Source organism: Muscardinus avellanarius (genome assembly GCF_963383645.1).
Source record: "Muscardinus avellanarius genome assembly, chromosome: 17".
Taxonomy (NCBI): Eukaryota; Metazoa; Chordata; class Mammalia; order Rodentia; family Gliridae; genus Muscardinus; species Muscardinus avellanarius.
Genome location: NC_137803.1, coordinates 62,386,804 through 62,410,403, shown reverse-complemented (window position 1 = coordinate 62,410,403; position 23,600 = coordinate 62,386,804). Strand labels below are relative to the sequence as shown.

The 23,600-nt window shown below is 46.0% G+C and overlaps 1 protein-coding gene across 4 annotated transcripts in view; it reads right to left on the bottom strand.

Moving 5' to 3' along the window:
* Positions 1 to 23,600, bottom strand: part of PIEZO2 (piezo type mechanosensitive ion channel component 2) — a gene marked incomplete at both ends in the record, with an annotated part of 338,656 nt that overhangs the window by 81,711 nt on the left and 233,345 nt on the right. For 2 of the 4 annotated variants that reach the window (XM_080714288.1, XM_080714290.1), the window contains 8 exons: positions 269 to 301; positions 7,570 to 7,611; positions 11,548 to 11,721; positions 13,299 to 13,447; positions 14,886 to 15,184; positions 17,623 to 17,746; positions 20,105 to 20,335; positions 22,221 to 22,369. In XM_080714288.1, coding sequence (XP_080570414.1) covers positions 269 to 301; positions 7,570 to 7,611; positions 11,548 to 11,721; positions 13,299 to 13,447; positions 14,886 to 15,184; positions 17,623 to 17,746; positions 20,105 to 20,335; positions 22,221 to 22,369 — 1,201 coding nt within the window. Of the gene's footprint in view, positions 1 to 268; positions 302 to 7,569; positions 7,612 to 11,547; positions 11,722 to 13,298; positions 13,448 to 14,885; positions 15,188 to 17,622; positions 17,747 to 20,104; positions 20,336 to 22,220; positions 22,370 to 23,600 lie in introns of all 4 variants that reach the window. The other 2 variants (XM_080714289.1, XM_080714291.1) reach the window with 2 other exon arrangements.

Here is a 23,600-nt window from a genome sequence, read left to right as displayed (position 1 = left end):
TCAGCGCATGTATGGAGCCCTTGCAGAGTGGGCTTAGCGTCTGGGTGCTCTGTGTTGGTTTTCTTAAAGTTCTTTCTAAAAACAAACGTGTCTCTTGGATTTTGTTAGCTTTTCTTACTTGGGTTCTAGTGATCGGTCAGGAATGAGAGCTATCGACACCTAAACTTGACATTTTCCCCCGGAAGGAGAAAATGGGCAGAGTTCAGGGTGTAGACGCATGAAATGGCTTGGCACGGAGCAGGCCTTCATGACTTCAAGAGGGACTTACTCATTTTGGTGGATTGGTAATTTTTTCTTGATGCTGCTCAAAGTAATTGAAATAGAAAGGAAAAAAAAAAAAAAGGCAATGAGAACAGAAGAATCTCAAGGAGCGTCAGAGATCACACGGCATGCTACGCATCCCCCGCGAGCGCATTCCCGGAGGCCGGGCCATTGCGGTGACGTCGGTAGGCGGCCGCGGGCTGCACCGTGCGAGGTGGCGGGTGTGTGGGGGACCACGGGCAAGTGAAGGCATGCTCCTTCAGCAACACACAGACCACCTTGCAAGGATCAGGTCACTTGCATGTTAAATATGGCCGGCCGGCTGGCCTGCCTGCTTTCCTTCCTTCCCTCCTTCCTTCTTTCTCCCTTACTAGGGACTGAGCCCAGGGTCATCCTACCTCTGAGCTATACCCCTTGCCCTTTATCTTTTTGATCTTGAGACAGGGTCTTGCTAAGTTGCTGAGGGCCTTCCTTTGGTGCAGAGGTTGGCCTCACACTTGCAATCCTCTCGTCTCTGTCTCCCAAGTCCTGGGTTTGTAGGTGTGACCCCCATTCTCGGCTTTGAGTTCTTAGATAACCTGTGCTCTCAGCCAGCCTCGGCACCCACTGATCCCCACCCTGCCGGCGTCTATGGCCTATGTGAGGGGATGGAGACGTTCCAGGTGTTAAGGCCTCTGCGTTGAGTCCTCCCTGTGGGTCAGGATGTACCCTCAGAGGGTGGACCCGTGGCCTTGGGAAATTGGGAGAGCCTGCGCCAGAGAGAATTACAGGGAGACATATTTCACAGAGCACCCACAGCAATCTCTGGGACACTACACTTCATGTCATAGTGGACAATAACAAGCACGACCCTTATCCGGCTTTTTTTTGAAGACATAGTTTGGCTGTGTTGCCCAGGCTGACCTTGAACTCCTGGCCTCAAGCCACCTTCCTGCCTCAGCCTCCCAAGTAGCTGTATATAAGTACATATTATGGCACCTGATTTCCTATTTTATTTTATTTTTGGGGGGGATTGAACCCAAGGGTATTCTACCTCTGAGCCACACTCCCAGCCCTTTTTATTTATTTACTTGGAAATAGGGTCTCGCTAAAGTTGCTGAGGCTGGCCTGGAACCTGTGACTGTCCTATCTCAGCTTCCCAAGTTCTGGGGTTATAGGGATGCACCACTGCACCCCACTGTGGCTTCTTATATTTTTTAAAAAGTATAATTTTTATTTATATTAAGTTGATGTTTTAAAGAACCCTTGTGAACTATAGTACATCTTAGGAGAATGCCTACTGGGAATAATGCCGATCTTCTCCACTTGGAATAGTGGACACACAGCTCGGCCTGGCTGTATCGGAATGGACACACCGATGACCTTCTGTCTACATCACTGGGGACTCCGGGAGACTTCAGCTTTGCCGAAGCGGAGTTAGTTTTTGGCTGGAGAGATTCTGAGTTCTTTTAGGCTCACAGCTTTCAACTTTGAAAACATGCCTGTCACTCTGGGGAGCTGCTCGCAATGAATTCACTTAGACTTCAGATAGTTATCATTCCAAAACAATTCCCTTAAATAGGGGACCAAGCAGGCAAATTATAACACGCAGAAGCAAACTGGTCATGCATTCCAGAAAGAGCGTCTGGCCGGTCCCCTTGGTGGGACGAGTTATGCTGAAGGCTGCTTTCTTCTTTCCTTGAGCTAGTTAATTTGCCCGTCTAACTTCTAGAAAGTTTATTTCTCTTGAAATTGCAACACTGTTTCTTCTCGAGCAGGGCTGCCCATCAAATCTCAGGGTCTATATTGGTTTCCCTGCTTTTTGGAACCGTCTATGTTAAATGTGATTGGATGTGGGATCGGTCAGATGCCACACGATCATCAGTATGGATTTATCTTCCAAAATGACAGTTTGTGAAAAAATGGATGGAGCTAGAGAAAACAGCAGGTTACGTGAGGCCAGCCTGACTCCGAAAACCAAGGGCGACATGGGAAGCCAGAAAGAACAAAGGAGGGAGAAAGGGCTTGGGGAAGACGGGGAGAGAGGCCAGCGGAGGAGGGGAGGGGACTGAGGAGGACCGGAGAGGAGGGATGGGAGATGTGGGAGGGAGACGGGCCGTCTGACGTGCATGTGTGAACATCTTACTAGGAGACGGGCCGTCTGACGTGCATGTGTGAACATCTTACTACTAACATGGCGGGGGAGGAGAGTGGGGAGGGAGACGGGCCACGTAACCTCATGTGCGTCCTGAATGTGTCACTAGGAATCTCACTACCATGTGCAATCACAGCGCACCGATGATTTTTTTAAAAATTGTATGATGCTCTCTTTGGCACGGCCAGAGGATTCTGTCATATGTGAGAAGACACCTTTCAGGAAAACAAGAAATCCGGTGGCTTTTAGTGTAGAAAATTGACGAAGTTAGAGTGTATTTTGTACAAACTTCAAATTGACAAGAAGACAGCTTTCTAGTAATTGCTGACACTTACGGGGTGAAACCCCCGCTGCGAGGCCGCTGCTCCAGCTGGCACTATGGCCACACAGCTAAGTGTCCTCAAGCAATAGTGTGCCCAGGCAGCCCCACCCAGGGTGGACTGTCAAGAGAAGGAAGCAGAGGAAGACGTTGGTGCCAGCCTTCCAGAGCTGGCCTGCTGCGGGAAGGAGTGGAGGCGTCTGGAAAGCTGGACCGGTCTCCAGGAGGTCCAGGACCAGTCACAGCTCCTCCACGCAGGCTGCTCGCTGCCCTCTGACCTAGCCCCCATCAGGAACCAGGAAATGTGGTACCCGGGTTCCCTCCTGGGCGGTGCAACTGTACAACCTTACAACGTACAACAGTGAAGGAAAATGTGTCAGATTGCCTGTCATTTCCTGACCTGGGCATTCATTAACTCTCTACAAAAATTAAGTGACTCGTACCTTGCACTGTGTGTTGGGGGAAAATGTAAGTGCATAAATTATGTAAAAATGAACCAAGGGGGGCACATGCCCCAAATCCCAGTACTTGGGAAGCTGAGACAGGAGAATTATAGATTCGAGACCAGCCTCAGCAGCTTAAGTGAGACTCTCAACAACTTAGTGAGATCTTGTTTCAAGAGTAACAATAAAAAGGGCTGGGGCTCAGAGGTAGAATGCCCCTGGGGTCAATCAAAAAAAGGAATGTATAGATGAAAATGTTTTAAATGCACGACGGAGTGTACCATTTAAAATATGCCTCTGAAGCCAGGCACGGTGGCACACGCTCGTAGTCCTAGCATTCTAGAGACTGAGACCGGAGGATCGCGGTTCGCGGACAGCCTCAGCTACTTAGCGAGGCCCTCTGCAACTCAGTGAGACCCGGTTTCAAAATAAAGAATAAAAAGTAGTGCAGGGGGTATAGCTCGGAGGTAGAATGCCCCTGGGTTCTAGCCCCAGACCTGCCAAAAAATAAAAATAAAATAAAATATGTCTCTGTGAATCATTTGTTTTTCTTTTTAAATTTTTATAACTGTCTTTTGAGGCAACAGACAAAAATGTTGAAGATGGGTTTTGGAATCTGAAGGACTTGGGTTCAAGCCCCACAGCTGGCTTTCCAGATGGGTCACGTGGCAAAACTACTTAAACTGTGTTTTAAGTCTCAGCCTGATCCGCTGTGAAATGAAATGCCTGTTTTATAAGAGATTTTGAAAATTAAGGCAGTTTCCATCAGGGATTAACACAATGCTTAGTTACCAAGGAAATAAATGTAAAAGCAAGGGGCCTTCTTCCAAGAACAGAGTTTTTCATGTATTAGTGTGTGTGTGTGTGTGTGTGTGTGTGTGTGTGTGTGTGTGTGTGCTGTACTGAAGATTGAACTCAGGGCTGCTGTACCTCTGAACTACACCCCCAGCTCTGTTTTCTTTTCTTTTCTTATTAAAATTTGAAACAAGGTCTTGCTAAATTGCTGAGACTGGTCTTGAACCTGTCATCCTCCTATCTTAGCCTCCCATGTACTGGGATTACAGGTGTATACCGCCAGGCCTGGTTTTCATTAATTTTTTAAAGAATTTTTAGCCGGGCACGGTGGTGCACACTTGTAATCCCAGCATTCGGGAGGCTGAGACCTGGAGGATCATGGTTCGCGGACAGCCTCAGCTACTTAGTGAGGCCCTCTGCAATTCATTGAGACCCGGTTTTAAAATAAAGAATAAAATAGGGCAGGGGGTATAGCTCGGAAGTCAAATGCCCCTGGGACCCGCAAAAAAAAAAAAAAAAAAAAGTAAAAGAATTTTTATTTGGAATGTGTGACATGCAAATTGTATCCACCCTCTTCATTAGACTATTAGATTAGAAAAAGGAGATATCTTGTCAATTTGTAGTGTTTATGGTATCTGTAGTAGTAAAAGTAGAACATATTGTTCAGGATAAATTATTTTCTAGAACTCATAAGTACTTTTTAGAATACTATATTCACAGGTAAGCAAACGATTTGCAAATTTAACATTAGATCTCAAAATTTTTTGTATTATGTCTAAAATGTTTTAAAATGTTCTAAAATCACATCTCAAATGATGCTTCTTGGAGAAAAAAAAATCTACTAAGCCAGATTGGAAAGGTCTGCATCAGCTTCTGCTGCACCAAACAGGTGGGTGTTATTGATGTTAAATATTCTAATTCAGGCTGATTCATAAGAAATCAGCTGGAATCTCCCCAGCAAATCATGTCATCTAGATCTTAGCACAGTGACCCACAGCCACTCTCCTACCTCAGGCTTTGAAAGATAATTTGTAAGCTGAATCAGCCCACGAGTCAACATGTAGCTGTACCTCCTCTTCTAATTCAGAACCAACACTTAAAAGCACGTCTCTCTCCTTATAAAACCACGCTGAGCATAGAGAAGTTAATAGAGAAAGAAAGCTTTTATTGCCTTTTGTCTGTAAAAGGATTCACCTATCATCCTAATGAACAGTGGTTCCCATTCCAATCTAGACTCACGTGACAGATGCCACCTCAGGAGCACAGGCATCAATGCCAAGCAGGTGTGACGGGTAATGTGTTCTCTGGGGCTTGGCTCTCAACCTCTCTTACTATAACATTCTTACATAAATGAGCATAAATGCGGGATTTTCCTGGAAGGAACATATTGGTAAAGTCAGAAAATGTCAATATTTTAGTGATTTGGGGGCGACTTTGAACCTCGATACTTCTAAGGGCTCCTGAATGAATTTGCTGACCTTTTGACTTGGGCTAACAGTCTGCGATTCTTCTGGGAATCGGGACAAAACTTGAATGGGTTGCTGCCCACGGAGCCATCAGCCAACCACAGATCCCTCCTCCTCCAGCAAACATGCACAACCTTTTTTTTTTTTTTTTTTTTGGTGGTACTGGGGTTCCTGGAAGCCCTTCTACCTCCGAGCTACACTCCCAGACCTATTTTTATATTTTTATTTGGAAACAGGGTCTCTTAAGCCAGCGTGGCTGGCTTCGAACCTGCGCGATCCTCCTGTCTCTGCCTCCCAAGGGCGGGGATGACAAGGGTGCGCCACCACGCCCAGCCATGCACCACCTTTTAAACAAGCGAACACAGCTCTGTCTTCAAAAAGCAAACCCCAGGCGCCTACGAGAAGCATGTCGAGAGAGTTGGCCTCTTGGCTGGGATTAGACAAATACTTATACTAGGATCCCAGCACTGGGGTTAAGCCCAGGGGCATCCTACCTCCAAGCTGCACTCCAGCCCAGCCCTTTTTCTTTTCTTTTCTTTTCTTTTTTTTTTTTTTTTAGTTTTGAAGCAGGGTCTTGCTAAATTAATGAGTCTGGCCTTGAATCTGCAATCTTCCTGTCCTGGCCTCCCAAGTCCTGGGATGAGAGGTGGGCACCGTCATTCCTAGCTTCAAGAGGTCTACCTGGAGTCTGGATCTTATTTCTCTACCAAAAAGTGAGAAGCCGAAGATGGGCTTTTCTCTCTCGGGCCGTCAACCGGTGCCCACTGGCCCTCCACCACAGGGTCCGCTGCCCTCTCCCACTCCCTTCCACGCTGTCCACTCCTGGGCTGGGTATGTGGTTGTCTTCTACGAGAAAAGGAAATGACACTGGAAACTGACACATCTCTCAGAGTCATCTGTCAACTGGGTTTGTCGCACAGTGTGTGTCTCTATTGACTAGATCACCTGCTTTACTGCTAATGATGGGATAGCCTGGGAGTGACGGGATAGCCTGGGAATGACGGATTCACTTCACTTCACCTGCCTACTGAAAAGTTTAGTAAACTGTAACCCTCAGGCTCTGTCCTCTGCACTTGGAGGGCACTGGGAGGATACCTCTTTGCACAAGCTTTTTTAAGCTTGCTTTTTATTATGAGAACACATTACATGTTCTAACTCCCCAGCTGGGTGGTATGCATCTTTTCTTTTCTTTCCTTTCCTTTTCTTTTCTTTTCTTTTCTTTCTTTTTTTTTTGATGCTGAGAATTAAACCAAGGGGTGTTCTACCTCTAAGCTACACCCCAGCCCTTTTAATCTTTATTTATTTATTTTGAAAAAGGGTTTTGCTAAGCTGTTGCAGGCCTAAGTTCCTGAGGCTGGCCTTGAACCTGAGGTCTTCCTGTGTCACCTCTAAGTCCTGGGGTTCCAGTTGTGGGTCCCCACAACTTTCACATCTTAAAGTAGGCCCAGGTTCTAGTACTATCTTGGCTTGGCTTTTCATAATATGCAAACACAGTGTGAAATCATGACACAAATATCCCTTTCAAGATGTGGATTGTTAAGTAGAGAGAGAGTTAAAAACCGATAGTCTTAAAATCATAGATGGTTAGGACTATTTTCATTCCATTCAGGAAACACCCACGGAATTAACGATCGGGCAAGGCCCTGTGTAGGCACGGGGACGTCTTGTGAACGCGACGGGGCGCCCATGCCGGAGGAGCTTGGGCCTCTAGCGAGGGAGGAGGGCAGCAATGGGGACCGGGAGGCAAGCGTCGGGAGCAGCGTGCCTGGGGACTCGGGAGAGCGGGTGGCGTTGAGCAGGGTGCCGCCATTTCTGGGCAGGTGTAGAGGAGGCCACCGTTAAGCTGAGCTCCCAGTTGCGTCTTTAGGAGAGGAGTTCTCGGGTGAGCCTTGAACTCATCCTACCAAGGATGGGAATCGGTGGGTCGGGCGTGGGGGAAGCGCCGAGCAGCAGCTCCAGACCCGGGCCAGCCTCCATATCCATCAGCAGCACCATGGGGTCTGGCCACCGAGTGGCCTGGCTTGTGAGCACACCCGCGAGCGGGCCTGGCAGCGACCCGATGGCATCGCCGGTCACTTAAGAAGCAATCGAGAGTTCAACATACCGGGAAACAGATTTAATTGGAAATGAAGGAAACACAGAGATACCCACCTATTGATTATGAGATACACGCGCCCATTGACTTTGGCGTGGCTACGAGGAGAGATGACAGCCAGGAGGCAGGGGGACAGGTGGAGAGAGAAGGACACTGTTAGACAGAGGCAGGGGAGGGCGTCTAGACAGAGCACCCCCACGGCGCGTCAGCACCCGCCTGGGGCAGCCGGATTCCGTAGTAACATGAAATCAGACACACACGGAAAGACACGCGCAGCTCCTGTCTCCAGCCAGGTCGCCCTCCCACCCACACGCTCTGCCAGAGGTTACTGGTGATTCCACTTTTCAAGGTAGATTTTACCTAAGCAAATATGTAAAATTCCTACTTGCTTCTTTCTCAGAACTTAAAAAATTTCTACTGAGTAGCAGCAGCTAACACATTTTTCTCTAAGGTCTTCTAAAACTAAAATGAAAAGGGATGACGGGTATGCGCCACCTCGTCCGGCTCAGAGAGGGGAACTTAAAAGTGATTCGTCTGCTTACCTGTCTGTGCAAAGGCCCCAACACTGCGGCCAGCCCACACTGTCAGACTCTGGGACTGAGGAGACAGCCCCACTTTTGAAAGACCACGGTCTTGAACATGATTCTCTGATTTTGGTATTCTTTTTTATTACTTTTACATACAATATTTTCTAACAGGAGTCATGGATAAATTACGAGTCGGGGTTGAATTACAGTGATATAAAAGGAATGTCTATTTTTGTAGTTCTTATTAAATTATCATTAATTATATATTAAGAATACATTATTATCATGCTTTGATGCTCTCAATAGAAAAATGAAAATGATATACCTCAGATTGCCTACTTGGAAAAATATATTTTTCTTATGTGTATCAAAACTTTTTCATAATGCTAATTTTATAAAATGTATAAGGCAAAAGATAGTGAATTTGGCTCCAGACAAAAATGACATTTGCCTAGGCTCCTTTTTTATAAAGTATTCACACAGATATGAGAGCAAATGTAGACAGGCATAGTGATTAAGCCCAACTCTGAAAATCTCTTTATTTTTCATTTTGATTTTAATACAGTCTTTGATAAAGACAAAGGGGCTAAGATAATACTAAGAATGGGACCCAGGGGCATCTACCTCTGAGCTATCCCCTATTCCTTTTTATTTATTTAGTTATTTTATTTTGAAATGATCTAAGTTCCCGAGAACCGATATTACAGGTGTGCACCACCATATCTGGCTGTAAGGTAAAAATTATTAGTAAAAAAATATTATAAAGCAGGGTGTGGTGGTACACACCTATAATCCCAGTACTTAGGCTGCTGAGACAGGGGTATTGCAGGTTTGAGGCCAGCACTCAGAAACTTGATGAGGCCCTTCAAAACTTAGTGAGACCCTGTTTCAAAATTCAAAAAAAGTAGAGGATTTTGGGGTCTAGCTCACCGATAACGGCCCTGGGTTCAATCCTAGTGCAAAACAAAAACAAAAACAAAAACAAAAACAAAACAAAAAACAAACAAACAAAAAAACAGATGTGGTGGTGCACACCTGTGATCCCAGTACTTGGGATGCTGGCAACAGTCTTCGCAGCTTAGTGAAACTCTCAGCAACCTAGTGAGACCTTGTTCAAAAGCAGAAAACTAAAAAGGGCTGGGGTTGTAGCTCTAGCCCAGAGGTAGGATGCTCCTGGTTTCAATCCCTATTATAACACACACACACACACACACACACACACACACACACACACACAAATAAATAAAAATAAATAAAAATACCATTAGTAAGGAAGAGTTGCTAAAGATGGGATATATTTTATGTTCAAAGTTAAAATTTTGGGGACTTTTAAATTAAACTCTTTTATGAAATCCCCAAAATGCAGTCTTGATTGAGTTCTTTCATTTCCCGAAAGTTCTAGAATACCATTTTTCCCAGACCTCAAGGTGAAATCCCACGCGAGCGTGTACACTCTGGATGGGCGGGTTTACGTCTCCTCTGCTCATTTAGATTCTCATGTAAAAATTGCCGTCCAGGGAGAGCTCAGGGTGCGGCCGGGAAGAGCGAGGGTTGCGATGGGTCCTTTGGGTGCACCGTGCTCGCCCATCCCATGGGAAGGACAAGAGTCTGGAGCGGAGGCCTGAGGCACAGGTGTGCGTGCCGGAGCTCAGGCCACAGAGCCCCGGAGCCGCCCCGGGGCCAGCTCCGCGGGGTTCTCACGCCTTCACCAGAGCCGCACCACATCATTCTCAAGATGGCAAACTCTGTGTTGGGCCCAATCTTCCCACAACTATGATCCTAAAATCCCAACTCCTCTGGATAAACCACAACCTACGCCTCTATCTGTGTGCCACAAGGCCTGGACACAGGATGATAAGAGTCATGGCTGGGAGCAGCTCCTACACACTGGGGAGTGTGTGTGCAGGGTGTGCCAGAGACTGAACCCAGGGGCATTTCATTTCTGAGCTACACCCCCAGCCCGGTTATATTTTCATTTGGAAACAGGGTCTCACTAAGTTGCAAAGGGCCCAAGCAGCTGAGGCTGTCCTCAAACCTGCGATCTTCCTGCCTCAGCCTCTCAAGCACTGGGATCGCAGGTGTGCCCACCACGGCCTAGGACGTACTTCACACATGTGCATACGGCTGTGTGTACGCAGTTTGCACACTCTGGGTTTTTGCCGCTGACTTTTAGACTCTGAGTCCCTGATACTTAGTGCAGTCTAGAATAATTATGGGTGGTGAATAGATGCTGTAGAAAAACTACTTTGTTATATTTTTTTATTGTATTAAAATATGCAATCATCTTAATTTTCCAACTAGAGGAGAATTAAAATGAAGTATAGTCACTTAATGGGGATAAATCAAGTAAATGGAAGTTACCAAGTGTTACGAGACCTGAATAAATCTTACGTGGTTATAACAGGAAGAGAAAAGGAATAACAGCTGGTCGCCATGCCTTGTTTCTGTTGGTTGAGTGCCATCGACACGGGGAGAGTCATCTGGAAGAGCCTCAGAATGACAACTAAACATGGCCCGAGACTCAACAAAACAATAAGTAAAGCAAATAAAAAAGAATTTTTATTATCAAAAAAAGTGTTCCAGTGTTAGCTAACCATAATTTCAGCATCGGTAAGGACATCGAAAGCTTACTCCTCTCTAAAATGCACACGATGCAGCCTACTTCATCTCCTAGTTACGTGCTCAAGTTTTTCCCCTGGAAGTCAAAGAATTAAAGGAAGTCTCCGCCTGTGGCCTCTGGAGTCCTCTTAGCACGGCCTGTGCTCCCTGGGTTGCTTGGCAGGTATTTTTTTCAAGAGCAGAATTAGAGACTAAATTCAAGACACACAGGAAAAGCACAGGTATTCACGAGGAGAGCACGAGGCCTTTCCCAGGACGGAGCAGACGGGACCCAGGACAGTGCATGTGGCTTTAACACGCGCAAGTCACATCGCATGGGGGTTTGTAAGCGATTCCTACGTATCCACGAAAATGATAGGAAGCGCCTAAAGAAGCCATTATCTTTACTTTGTCTTCTTAAAAAGTATTCTAGTTACTAGCAGACTGCAGATTCTATTACTCCTGCTAAGGTTCCTTGTTCTACAGTGGAAGAGGAGGTCCTGCACATTGCCTGATTCTGCGCTCTCCTGATCATGCCTTTAGAGGTGGCCAGCATAACAGAAAACTCTGTGAACGTCCTCACAACCCATAACCAGCCTAGACACACGGCATGCGTCGCCCGCTCTACAATACCTTAGTCTGCACAGCTACGCTGAATCGGCTTACGGGACGAGTGAGTTCACTGAACCCCAAACAGGCTTAAGTGAATGCCAACCGTGCCAGAAAGTATCGCTGAATCCCTCCCCATTTGGGCCTCTTCTCTCTCTCTTTCGTTCACAAGTGGATGCTGATGGAAGTTTCAAGGCTGAACCTCTAAGTGAGATTACTGGGTTCCTGAGAATGCCACTAGCCAGAGAGGTCATCAGCGCGGCCCGCGGAGGACAGGGGCAGCGCGACTCCTGCGCTCACCTGTAGATGGTGTTGTCTTCTTTGCTGGGGATCGCCTTGAGGTCCGTGAGTTCCAGGAAGCGGTCGTGGAAGTAGTGGAGGTGTAAGATGCACACAAGCAGAAAGGAGGTAGGGATGAAGATGCGTGTAAACAGCTCGGCCACCGTGAACTGCTTTAGGCCGAGATCCTCGAGCCTGGGACGGAAAAAAAGCAAGAAGGAAAGCTCAGGCCGTGGTGCTCTCTTAGGCCGTTTTGTGATCTGCGGTGTGGTCAGTCTTCTCGTGGCTGTAACCAGTCCTGCGTCCCCCTTTTCTCTCCCATGCCTTCCGATTTAGTTTCTTTCCATCAATCAACCCAACCGGCCTGCTTCCGCAGTGGCCAATAATAACTTTGACATCACCAAGTTCAATGGTTGCTTCTCTGCCTCTAGTGATTCAGTCTCCAGTCCTTGAGACCGTCCTGGTCTTGACACCACCACATGACCCCGGTGTCTTCTTTCGTCACCGTCTCCTTTTCTGCTGTCCCTCTGGGATCTGGACTAGCCCGGATCCCGGTTTTGAGTGTCCTCTCTAGCTGTTTCTCCCTGGCCATCTGACCAGTCACCTGGATTGATACACCATCTCCACGCTGAGGACTCACACGGACCTCGACAATCAGCCTTCTTCTGTGGCCTCTCGTGCCTACATTTCTACTGGAAATTGCCTGCTTTCCAGCTGTGTCGTGTTTAGTGTGTCCAGAGCGGTACCATGGCTCCCCCTCGTCTCCTTAGCAACGCTGTGATCTGCCTCCCCATCTCCACTCGGATCTGCCCTGGACCAGTCACAGTACGGGCATCTATGCTGTGCGCAATTCAGCAGCCAGGAAGTCGCCGTGGCCCACTTTAGCCACTCCTGTCCCAGCCATCCACACGTGCGCCCACCTCCTATGCCTTCTGGGTCTGCCCGTCTCGGTGACCCGTCTCCACCGTTCTAGGGGAAGCCAACGCCATTCCTCACACTGCTAACTGGTCTTGTTTCTAGCGCACCACTAGGAATCTCTCTACAATGCGACAATACAAACAATTACAAAATTAAAAAGACCACAGCTCTGAATTCATTTTTTTGGTGAGTAACCATGGAGTACCTACTATATTTCAAACTCAGGGCTTGACAGAAAGAACACAGAGGTTTAAGTTATAAATCCTGTTCTTGGCCAGGTACAGTGGCACATACCTGTAATCCCAGTACTTGGGAAGCTGAGACAAGAGGATTTCAGGTTTGTGGTTAGCCTTAGCAACTTATGAGACCCTGTTTTAAAATAAAAAAAATAACGCCGGGCGTGGTGGCGCACGCTTGTAATCCCCGCGCTTGGGAGGCAGAGACAGGAGGATCGCGCAGGTTCGAAGCCAGCCGCGCGCGCTGGCTTAGGAGACCCTGTTTCCAAATAAAAATGTAAAAATAGGTCTGGGAGTGTAGCCCGGAGGTAGAAGGGCTTCCAGGAACCCCAGTACCACCAAATAAATAAATAAATAAATAAATAAATAAAATAAAAAAATAAAAGGACTGGGGTGTAGCGTGGAGGTACAATGTTTCTGGGTTCAATCCCTAGTTCTGATAAAGGGTAGATAGATAGATAGATGGAGAGAGAGAGAGAATCCTGTTCTCAAGGAACTTACAGACATCGAGGTACCATGTTTTATTAAGACCTCCCCTGCAGACATTCTGAACAATACCCATTCACTCTCCAGCCTGCATGGCATGTTCACGTCCCATTGTAAAACACAATTACTTACTTTTCTTTTTTTAGTCCCGTCATATTTTGCCACAGGCCTGGGAAGTTCTCAAATTGATAGGTGTAAATAAAGATGAGCACCAGCATGGTGTAAATGACCACTGACATCCAGAAGTACTTGAGGATCTTCCTCCACCACTCGTAGTGCACCTGGGAATCGGACGCGGAGGGCCAGCAGAGGGGAGAGCGGTTACAGGGTGCTCACCAAAATGTTTGGCTTACTTAGCTAACACAAAGGTGTTTATAGACAGACATGTTTGAAAAATTTTAGTTCATTTAGAACTAAACAGTCTAACTCACTTTATTTTTAGTTCCTTTTTTTTTGTTTTCTGTGGAACTGGGGATGGAACCCAGGGGCATTCTACCTCTGAGCTACACCCCCAGCCCTATTTTTTATTCTTTATTTTGAAACAGGGTCGGTCTCATTAAGTTGCAGAGGGCCGCACTGAGCAGCTGGGGCTGGCTGTTAACCCACGTTCCTCTCGTCTCAGCCTCCCGAGTGCGCCACCATGGCCAGCGAGTTCCTTTGTATTTCTATTCCTAATTATGTTGGGTGAATTTGGTTGAGGATTCAGTTCTGCCAGCTCCTGTTAGCTCTGTGTAAGTTGCTGAACCCTGGTAAGCTGGAGTTTCCTCCCCCACCAGGAGCTATTTGCTGAGTTGTTATGAGGGTGATAACACAGACACAGTTGTTAGGAGAACACATAACATTCATAAGGATCCCAGTGTGAGTTCTCATCTCTCTGAGGCGCCCAGGAAATGGTATGTCCACATGGCTACGAGGGCGCAGGGAAAACTGCGTCAGTTTTGAAGACCAGTGCGATAAAAGGACTTGAGAGAAGACAGTTCTCTTCACCAACAGCCATCCTCTTTCATTGGAGAACGACTATCATTTACTGTAAGAAGTCACAAAAGCTCATTAATTTCTGTTGAAATCTTTTTATCTGTCTCTCTGATAGACTCTCGCTTATTGGCATCGATTTAGTTGTTTTGTTGGCTACCTGTAAGAATGTTTTAGAGCCTCACTAAGTCGGCGAGGCTGGCTTCGAACCTGTGCGATCTTCCTATCTCAGCCTCCCAAGTGCTTGGGATTACAAGCGTGCGCCACCACGCCTGCTTCGAATCAAGAATTTTTGAAAGAGATATAAGCTTTTCTCTGACTTTTCAAGAATCTAAAATTTTTAAACAGAGACAAATTGACATTTCCCCTTTTAGGATTCTTAGGATGCGATGTTTCAATTTTCTCAGTAACTTTCTATGGTATGTGTAGAGGAGAGTGACTTAAAATTATTACAAAAGGGCTGGACCCAGAGGTGTGCACCTGTAATCCCAGTACTCGGGGAGCTGATAGGAGGATTGCAGGTTTGAGGCCCATTTTGGCAATTTGGCAAGACCCTGTTTCTAAACAAAGAATAGAATGGCTCAAAGGTGGAACATCTGTGGGTTCAATTGACACACACACACACACACACACACACACACACACGCGCGCGCACACACACACACACACACACCCGGCAAAGGAAGCTCATGTCCATTCCCAGGGCAGGCATGAGAACTGAACCCTCCGGCACAATCACTTTCCTACCTGGTACAAGGCCACGCAGAACAGGAAAAGCACCATGTAGATGATCTTGTACATGACGATTTTGCCCTCGAAGCTGACAAAGAAGAACATGCCGCCGCACACGTAGATCCAGTACTTGATGAACAGGGCCACCACCAGGTTGCCCAGCACCTTCATGATGTCCTGTTCGTCGTCCTCCTCGGCTTCCTCCTCCTCTTCCTTCCTTCTCTCTGGCTTCTCTTCCTTCCCCTCCTCCTCCTCCTCCTCCTCCTCCTCCTCTCTGGGCTCTCCTTCCACACGAATATCTTGAAGTTCCTCATCTTCTAAACAGAAAACCCGTGCCGTTACACCTAGCTGGAGCCGCGCTGCGGTTGTGTGTGTGCATGGGGGACATGGAAGCTCATATATTATGAATTATTCTACGATACGGATGGCATTAGACGGTCCCAGTGAATGACGCAGTGCTCATAACCAGTTCATAGTCATTTTTATAACCTTGCCGAAATAGTTTAAAAGAAAATTAATTTGGTAATATTTTTATACTAATCTCTTTATAACTGTTTTCACTTCCAATATCCAGGATAGAGGCTCTAGAACAATAAATAGGTAAGAATAGCACGAATGTAATTAGTGATGTCAGTTTCAAATTCTAGTCGTTTCTTGGCTTAGCCACAGGTATTGCTCCTTCTGGAAGGCCACTACAATTATCCAAAGGTCAAAGTGGCCTCAGGTGCCACAGGGGACCTCAGATAAAAATAAGGGGGTGGTGGAAGTGCCCAGAATGTGCTGAGAGAGGTTTCTTTCTTTCTTCTGAAGAAAGGGCAGTAAGCCAATAGGTTTGGGAACCTGTGAAACCCACGTAATACCTTAACATGCGTAGCGGTGCCAACCAGAAAAGCATGCTTTTCAATAACTAAAAGTGTAAGAGTTAATGCTAAACATAATTTAGTTTAGATTAGCCTTAAATAATAATTATAATTTAACTAAGTCTAATGTGATTTTGTTTATTAAAATTAAAGCACATTTTACCCTCGTTTTAAAATACTTTGATATTGCAAGGCACGGTGGCACTCCCCTGGAATCCAAGTATTTGTGAGGCTGAGACAGGAGGGTCACAGGTTCGAGGCCAGCTTCGGCAACTTATAGAGACCCTCAGCTACTTAGTGAGCCCCTGTTTTAAGACAAAAGAAGAAGAAGGAAGAGGAAGAGGAAGAAGAAGAGGAAGAGCAGGAGCAGGTGGAGAAACAGCACTGATGGTGTGTTCAGAGATGGGATTCCCTGGCTTTGATCTCCAACATCACAAAACAAAACAAAGAAATGCCGATATTCAGGGCTCCGCTCTGTGTTACCCGGATGACCTAAATCCAAATAAATTTATTCAAATAACCAGCAGAATCCTAGCGAGGAGGATGTAGATGGAGTGAGGGGTAAGATCAATTTTTGGTCTCATAATAATCATTATTAAATAACTCAAATTAACTGCTTGATCATTTTGCTGTACAGACCATCAAACTCACAGAGGCAATATTTAAATCTTGTACGCAGGAGGTTTTTACACATTGAAAAATCAACTCAATGATTTTTTCGAAATAAGAAGCCATCAAAAAACCAATTATTTGTCAGTTTCTATTGATTTTCTCATGGTTACTGGGTTACTGGTTGCACCAGCCCAACTTCTGGAAGTGCTAGGAAACTCTTTTCAGTCTACACTCTCCCGGCTGAGCTATTTCAGCTGCAGTAAGAGGCTCCTTTCAGAGTGCTCCTTGACCTCACGCAGTCCCCAGCCCACTCTGCAAGCGCTGAGCTTCCACTGATGGCATCCGGGGTTTGAGAACAAGGTCCTTCTCATTTTCTTACATGGCAGGCCTGAAACTATAGAGATGTTAATAGAACAGGATCCTCCCTCCTTCCTTTCCTGGGTCCCTTCCAGTTTCCCCTGCTTCCCTGTTCTGATTCACTTTGTGGTATATTCCTTTTAGAGAAGGACAGGACTTGAATTTAAAGATCTGAGTCAGTTTCTTGGTCCCAATAATCACTAAAAGGTGACTGTGTCCTTGGAGAGGTCATTTGACTTCGGGGATCTTCCGTGTCCTCTGTTGGAAAGCACTTTGCTGAGAATCAAGTGACATATTCCGTTTTGTTTATTTTTCACTTTTATTTTTTGGTACTAGGAATTGAAGTCAGGGGCATTTTACCTCCAAGCTATACTCCGAGCCTTTTATGCTTTATTTTGAGATAGGGTCTCACTAAGTTGCGGAGTGCCTTGCTAAGTTGCCAAAGCTGGCCTTGAACCTGTGATCCTCCTGTTTCAGCCTCCCAAGTACTGGGATTACAGATGTGCTCCACCATGCTTGGCTCGAGTGACATATTTATTTATTGGTGGTACTGGGGTTCCTGGAAACCCTTCTACCTCCGGGCTACACTCCCAGACCTGTTTTATTATATTCTTACTTGGAAGCAGGGTCTTTTACGCAAGCGCGGCTGGCTTCGAACCTGCGCGATCCCCCTATCTCCGCCTCCCAAGTGCAGGGATTACAAGCGTGTGCCGCCATGTCCGGCTCGAGTCACATATTTAAAGAGCTCCCTGTGGACCTTCATGCATTCTCTAAGAGTCATATACTAGAATACTGTTATTCCTCCAAGTTAAAGTTTGGCTTCCATTAATAATAAGTATAGTGGTTTTCTGATGTACTCAGGGGTCCTTGTAATTCTTCTGAGCACAAACACCTGTGGTCATCCCCAGACCTCGTGAATTTACCTTTTTCTTCATTTTCCTGACTTCCAATTTTGACTTCAGCCAGAAGAGCCTCCTTTTCCTGAAGTGCCTTCTGCTCCGTGAGGTGCTGCCTCAGCAGCAGCCAAAACGTGATGGTGAAAAGAATCTGGAATGAGAGGAGGAGAAGGCCACGATGAGCGTGCAGGTGCAGTGTGAGCTCACGCCAGTGCACGCACAGGGTGCGCACACATCAGTGCGCTTGCAGTGTGAGCTCACATCAGTGTGCATGTGGTATGAGCGCATCTGTGTGTTTGCAGTATGAGTAAATTAGCGTGCTTATGGTGTGAGTTTGCCAGCGAGTTCACAGACAGGTCTGCACACTAGTGGTGTGAGCACATGTCAGTGAGTCTGCAGTGTGAACGCAGGTCAGCACTCACGGTATGAGCATGTCAGTGCACTTGTGTGAGTACATGTCAGTGTGCTCAGGTTACAGTGTCAGTGCTTGCGGTGTGAGCACAGTCAGTGCTTGTGGTGTGAACACAGGTCGGCACTCACGGTGTGAGCACGTGAGCACACTTGCGGTGTGAGCACATTTCAGTGTACTCATGATATTAGAATGTCAGTGCTTGTGGTGTGAACACGCCGGCTCACTCACAGTATGAACACATCATCTCGCTCCCGGTGTGAGCACAGGTCAGCATGTTTGCAGTGTGAGCACGCCAGCGCTTGAGAGGTGAGCACAGGTCGGCGTGTGCATCCGCTGTTTCTCCACATCGCAGGAGTGTGATACGCCCCAGGCCGTGAGAGTGGCAGCCGATACATTTGGTGGAGCTTCGAGTGAGGCTCCCTGAGCTGGAGGCCTGCGCGCCGCAGACTGTGGGTGTCCAGCCAGACTCTGCTCTCGTTTCCTATCACACCGGCCTGCCCGCTATTCTGTACAGTGTGTTTAGTGGAGTGCTTTTATAGCTGTCATTCTGTTGCAGGTTTTATGAGCTTGGAGTTGTGTTGTTATATCTATGACAAAACTTTGCCATTTAAAAAAAATTCCTGGATGCTTTAAAAATATGAACGCAACCTGGTTTCCCGGAGTTAGTTCCTTGAATGATTGACACATTTATTTCCAAAATGATCTCTTCCTCCCGAAGAACTGTACTTTTAGATCTGAATGGCCGTGTGTCTTTTGATGTCTCTGACACGCTGCGTCAGACTGCAAAACTCACGCTCTTTCTAGTCAATAGAGTAAGAGCTGGCATTTCCGTAAGACTTTGAATTTCCCTTACAGAAAATGATCAACTTACCAGTTGTAAGTGTGAAATTTTTGTGTTTAAGGATGAAGAGGAAAAAAGAGAAGCGAGGAAAGAGTGTCGGAGAGAGGTGACCTAGAAATGAGGTCTTGTGAGACACTTTTTAATAGGGAGTACAGCTGGGGAGAGAAGGCGGTGGGTCAGGCCTGGAACTTTGGAATTAATGTATGAATTAATGAATTCATGAAATTTTCATGATGCATGAACTCAGAAGGTTGCTATCACTGACATTTGGCTGTTGGACTTTTTTACTTTATCCCAATAGTATTTATCAAAAACCTCTGTTATAAGGACCAGTCTTTGATCTTCTCATGGTCACATTTATACCCAATCACCTTGGATATGGGGTGTTTGACAAACTGTAATTGGCTGCTCCCACAAAAGGTGGATTTCTTAGATTTAAATTAGTATCTCTGAAAGAGAAACTAATTTTCTTCTGTCTGGTAAAGAAAAATGTTCAAGGCTCATTCAATATGCATACTTTATTGCTTTTACTGTCTTAAAACAAAATTATTCACACAAAGGAGATGTGTTTAGAGCCTGTCTTTTTTGTTAATAAAACAGGTAGTAAGTGGGGATCCTTAATCTTGTCAAGCAAAAGTGACTAAAGGGGGCCACAAAAATAAGCCATGAAAAGATTATGAATGTTCTAACTAGAGATGAAGAAATATCATTAGAGGGAAAAAAGCAAGTGCCACACTTAATTTTTGTTCCTAAATTCTTTTAGGACATGATTATACATGTTATTAACAAATTATTACCTAGAATATCAAGCACTAAAGCCTATTCTACAAATATTTGATAATCTGTCAAAGAAAGCCCTCCAATCTCTTGATATGTTATTTTCTGATTTTTAATTTTACATTGTACGTTCTTATTACCTACCTTGTTACAGCAGCATGTAATTTATTATAAAATAATTCATGCTATAACTCTGAGTAAGAAGCACTGTCACTGTTAACTACAAGTGAAAGCATGATATGTTTATTGTTACAGAAATTTACTACACAGTAGTGTGACTTCTTAGTCTTGTTTGATTTTGCAAAGCTGTAAATATTTGAAGCCTAAATTTGTAAGGTTCTCCTCCAGTTATGATCGCAACGGCTTTTACTTCTTTATTTGTGTTCTTGTTTATTTTTGCTGTACACAGGGCTTGGTGCGCCTCCTCCTCTCCTCTCTCCCCGTGGACACCAGTGAGAAAGCAGGCTCTATCCACTCACCTTTGAAGCAAGTTCCCCTGGATCTTTCTTTTCTAGAAATCCCGGGACCTTCTTAATCTCAGGAAGTTCAAAACTCCATATATACTGTAACACCAACAGCAGGTTTGCATAAACGACCATGAAAGGAGAGCTGATCATGGCGTATTTTCTCCGGTTGCGGATCATCCACAGGGTGCAGGACCAAATGAGCAGCACGAAGGTCAGCCAGCTGTGGTAGGTGATGCTCCAGGCCTCCAGGGGCAAAGGAAAGAAACCGTAGCGGTCGGTACAGTGTGCAGACCCCTCCCGAGGCTGATGGTTATCTACAGTACTATCAAAACTTGTGAAGGGGCAACGGAGAGAGACACTGACCTGGGGTCTGGGGAAGGAACGGGAGGAAAGGAACTCTACTGAGAGTGACTGCCTGGGAACAAAGGTCTCCACTCCAGCCCTGGTCACTTCATCCTCACCCTAAGGGACATCTCCTTGTTTTTGGAAGTTTGCAGTTAGCAGTAATGCATGGGTGATGAACTTGGGCCATGCTGAGTGGAGAAATAAAAGCTTTGAGTCTCAACGTAAGCTTTATAACCCAGGCCCACAGGGCGGTGGTTAAAAATGTACCCATGGAAGTTACATAAGAACATATGTTTCTCCAAAGTAAATCTGAAGCTGGGCATGGTGGTACACACCTGTGATTCTAGTACTTGGGGGGCTGAGACAGGAGGACTGAAGGTTAGAGGACATTCTCTGCAATTTAAAAAGACCCTGTCTTAAAATGAAACATAACAGGGCTGGGGGTGTAGCTTAGAGGTAGAATGACTCTGGGTTCAATCCCCAGGACCAAGAAAAAAAAAAGTAAAATCTGCCTTCCTGAGAAAATCTGTTTTTAGGAAAGGGAGAGGTTAGTATGTCTTTTATTTTTATCTTCTATTTATGTGCCAAAGAACTTTTTATTTTCTTTTGGTACTAGGGACTAAACCAGAGGCGTTCTACTTTTGAACTATATTTCCCAACCCTTTTTATTTTTTAAATAGAGTCTCACTAGGTTTGTGAGGTTCTCACCAAATTGCTGAGCCTGGTCTCAAGCCTATGATCCTCCTGTCCCAGGCTACCAAGTATTAAGATTATAGTCGTGCATCACCATGCCCGGCTCCAAAGTACTATTTTTTGAAGCTGTGATGCTAGAGACAGAAGCTGAGTAAAATTACATGCTAATTGGGAGCTCACAGTGGAAATTAGCTTTGGGAAACCATGGTTGCTTGTGTGCCAGCTGCTGCGACGTTATTGCCACTAAGAGAGCATTTAGGAGGCTAAGACAGGAGGATCCTGGTTTGTGGCCAGCCTCAGCTACCTACTGAGACCCTTTGAAACTCAGTGAGACCTTGTATCAAAATAAAAAATAAAAAGTAGGGCTGGTGCTGTATCTCAGAGGTAGAATGCCCGTGGGTTCCATCCCAAGTACTGCAAAGAGAGGGAAAGAGAGAGAGGGAGAAAGAGAGAGAGAGAGAGACAGAGAAAGAGGGACAGAGACAGAGAATGTGCCACACACATCTAAGATAAAACAACTCTCCTGCTATTGCAAAAAAAAAAAAAAAAATCAGCTCACGCTAACCTTGAATTCCTTCAAAGGCATTTAGCAAAGCTATCTGTTCTCATAAGTTGGTGAAATGGGGACAGTCTCACTTGAGGACTAATTTGAGAGGAATGCATTTGTATTAAAAAGAAGAAAAAGAGCATTGGAGCAGACACATTTTTGCAGTCTTTGGCATAGGAATCCCACGAAAAGCTAAGGGAATTGGCTGCTGCCCGCTGGGGCACTGAGAAGCTTAAACTCCTGTGCTGGTAGCGGGAGAGCACAGAGGAGCTGACGACAGCTGAACCGCGGCACCAATTCTCCAGCCCAGGAGGGTGGGCAGGAGAATACAGAGGAGCTGGTAAGAGCTGGACAATGGCACCAATTCCACAGACCTGGAAGGTCCATGGTAGAGCATAGAGGAGCTAGGGACAGCTGGACCACGGCACCAATTCTCCAGCCCAGGGGGGTGATGGGTGGGCACAGAGGAGTTAGTGACAGCCAGGCCATGGCACCAATTCTCCAACCCAGAAGAGTGAGTGGAAGGGCCAAGCGCATACGCACCATCATTGCGATGAGGGCACAGATGTAACTCTGCTTCATGATGAACTGGAACACGGACACCATGGCGTGGACTTTGACACTGTGCTTGTCCTCCTGGCTCCGCTCCTCTTCAAATTCGTCTTTCTCATCTTCTTCATCCTCTTTCTTTTCTAGATGGACAAATACTTTCCCTAACTGTGTGAACACATGGCACCTGCATGGGGGTCCCAGGCAGTGCAGCACTTACAGGGATTTGGCACTGCCTTTAGTTCAGAGAAGGAGCATCGATCCCGCCTAATACAGCCCCAGCATTCTAACAGAAGCGGCCAGTTCTGCTGTACGTTAGATAAGATGACTCATCAACTGAGTTTTAGGTAGATGTACTGTCAGGGCAACCATAGGAAGTGCTGGCAAAGAAGAAGCCAGAGGGGGTGCATGCAGCAAAGGCCCAGAGCAAGAGAGCTCAACCCCTGTGAGTCAGACAGCCACCCGCCAAGGAGGAACCCGTGCTGCTGGCTCTGATTCAGCGCTGGCAGATATGCCCCACGATCGCTTGAAGCCACTTTGTGGCTACTCGTATATACCTTGCTTACTTATTTTTTTTTAAATACCGAGCCAATTTTGTTTTTATGAACTGGCAATTGTGCCAGTATTGGGGAATGGCTTCAAAATGTATATGAAAGTAGTTTGGGAAGTGGTTTCAAAGTGTATTTGAAAATAACGTTGGTATTTTAAAGCCAGAAGCTTCAGAGAAAGGGCTGCAGAATTCCAGGCAGTAAGGGTGATTAGCAAGACAACAGAGATAGTCCCAGGGTCCTGTTTCATTGTAAAGAATAGATTTCCCCAAAATATGGGAGAATGCCATAAACCTTCAAGAGATCCCAGACACCGATAATCAACTAACACATTTTGGGGTATAACAAAAGGCTGGGGGTCTGTTCCAGAGACAGGACAGGTCTACAGGAAGGAATCCCCACATCAAAAGACCTGCCCCGGAGAAAGGGGGGGGATCTAGTATGGTCAGAAGCCTAAGTATAAAATGTCCTCGATCCAGAAAAACCTCGGGTGACTCCTTTTCAAGTAGACTAGGGCTTTATTTAACTCTGTCCTATCTTTCTGTCTTTGTAATAATAAAATTATTCAAAGCTTCCAGCAAGAGTTCGGGCTAGTGTTTCCTATACATAGCTTAGAACAAGAACCCACCCACACACCTCACTGTAACAGTTTCCGGAGCCCAACAGGGCCCGCGAAACAGTTCACCAGCATAACAGTTTGGACGCCAACATAGGGCACTGTTACAGTTTCACCGTAAGAGCAACTGTCATAGTCCCCATGAGAAATGATGGCAGAGGTCTAACCAACTTACTGGTACTTTGCAGAGCTGAGGGGCTAGTGTCAGAG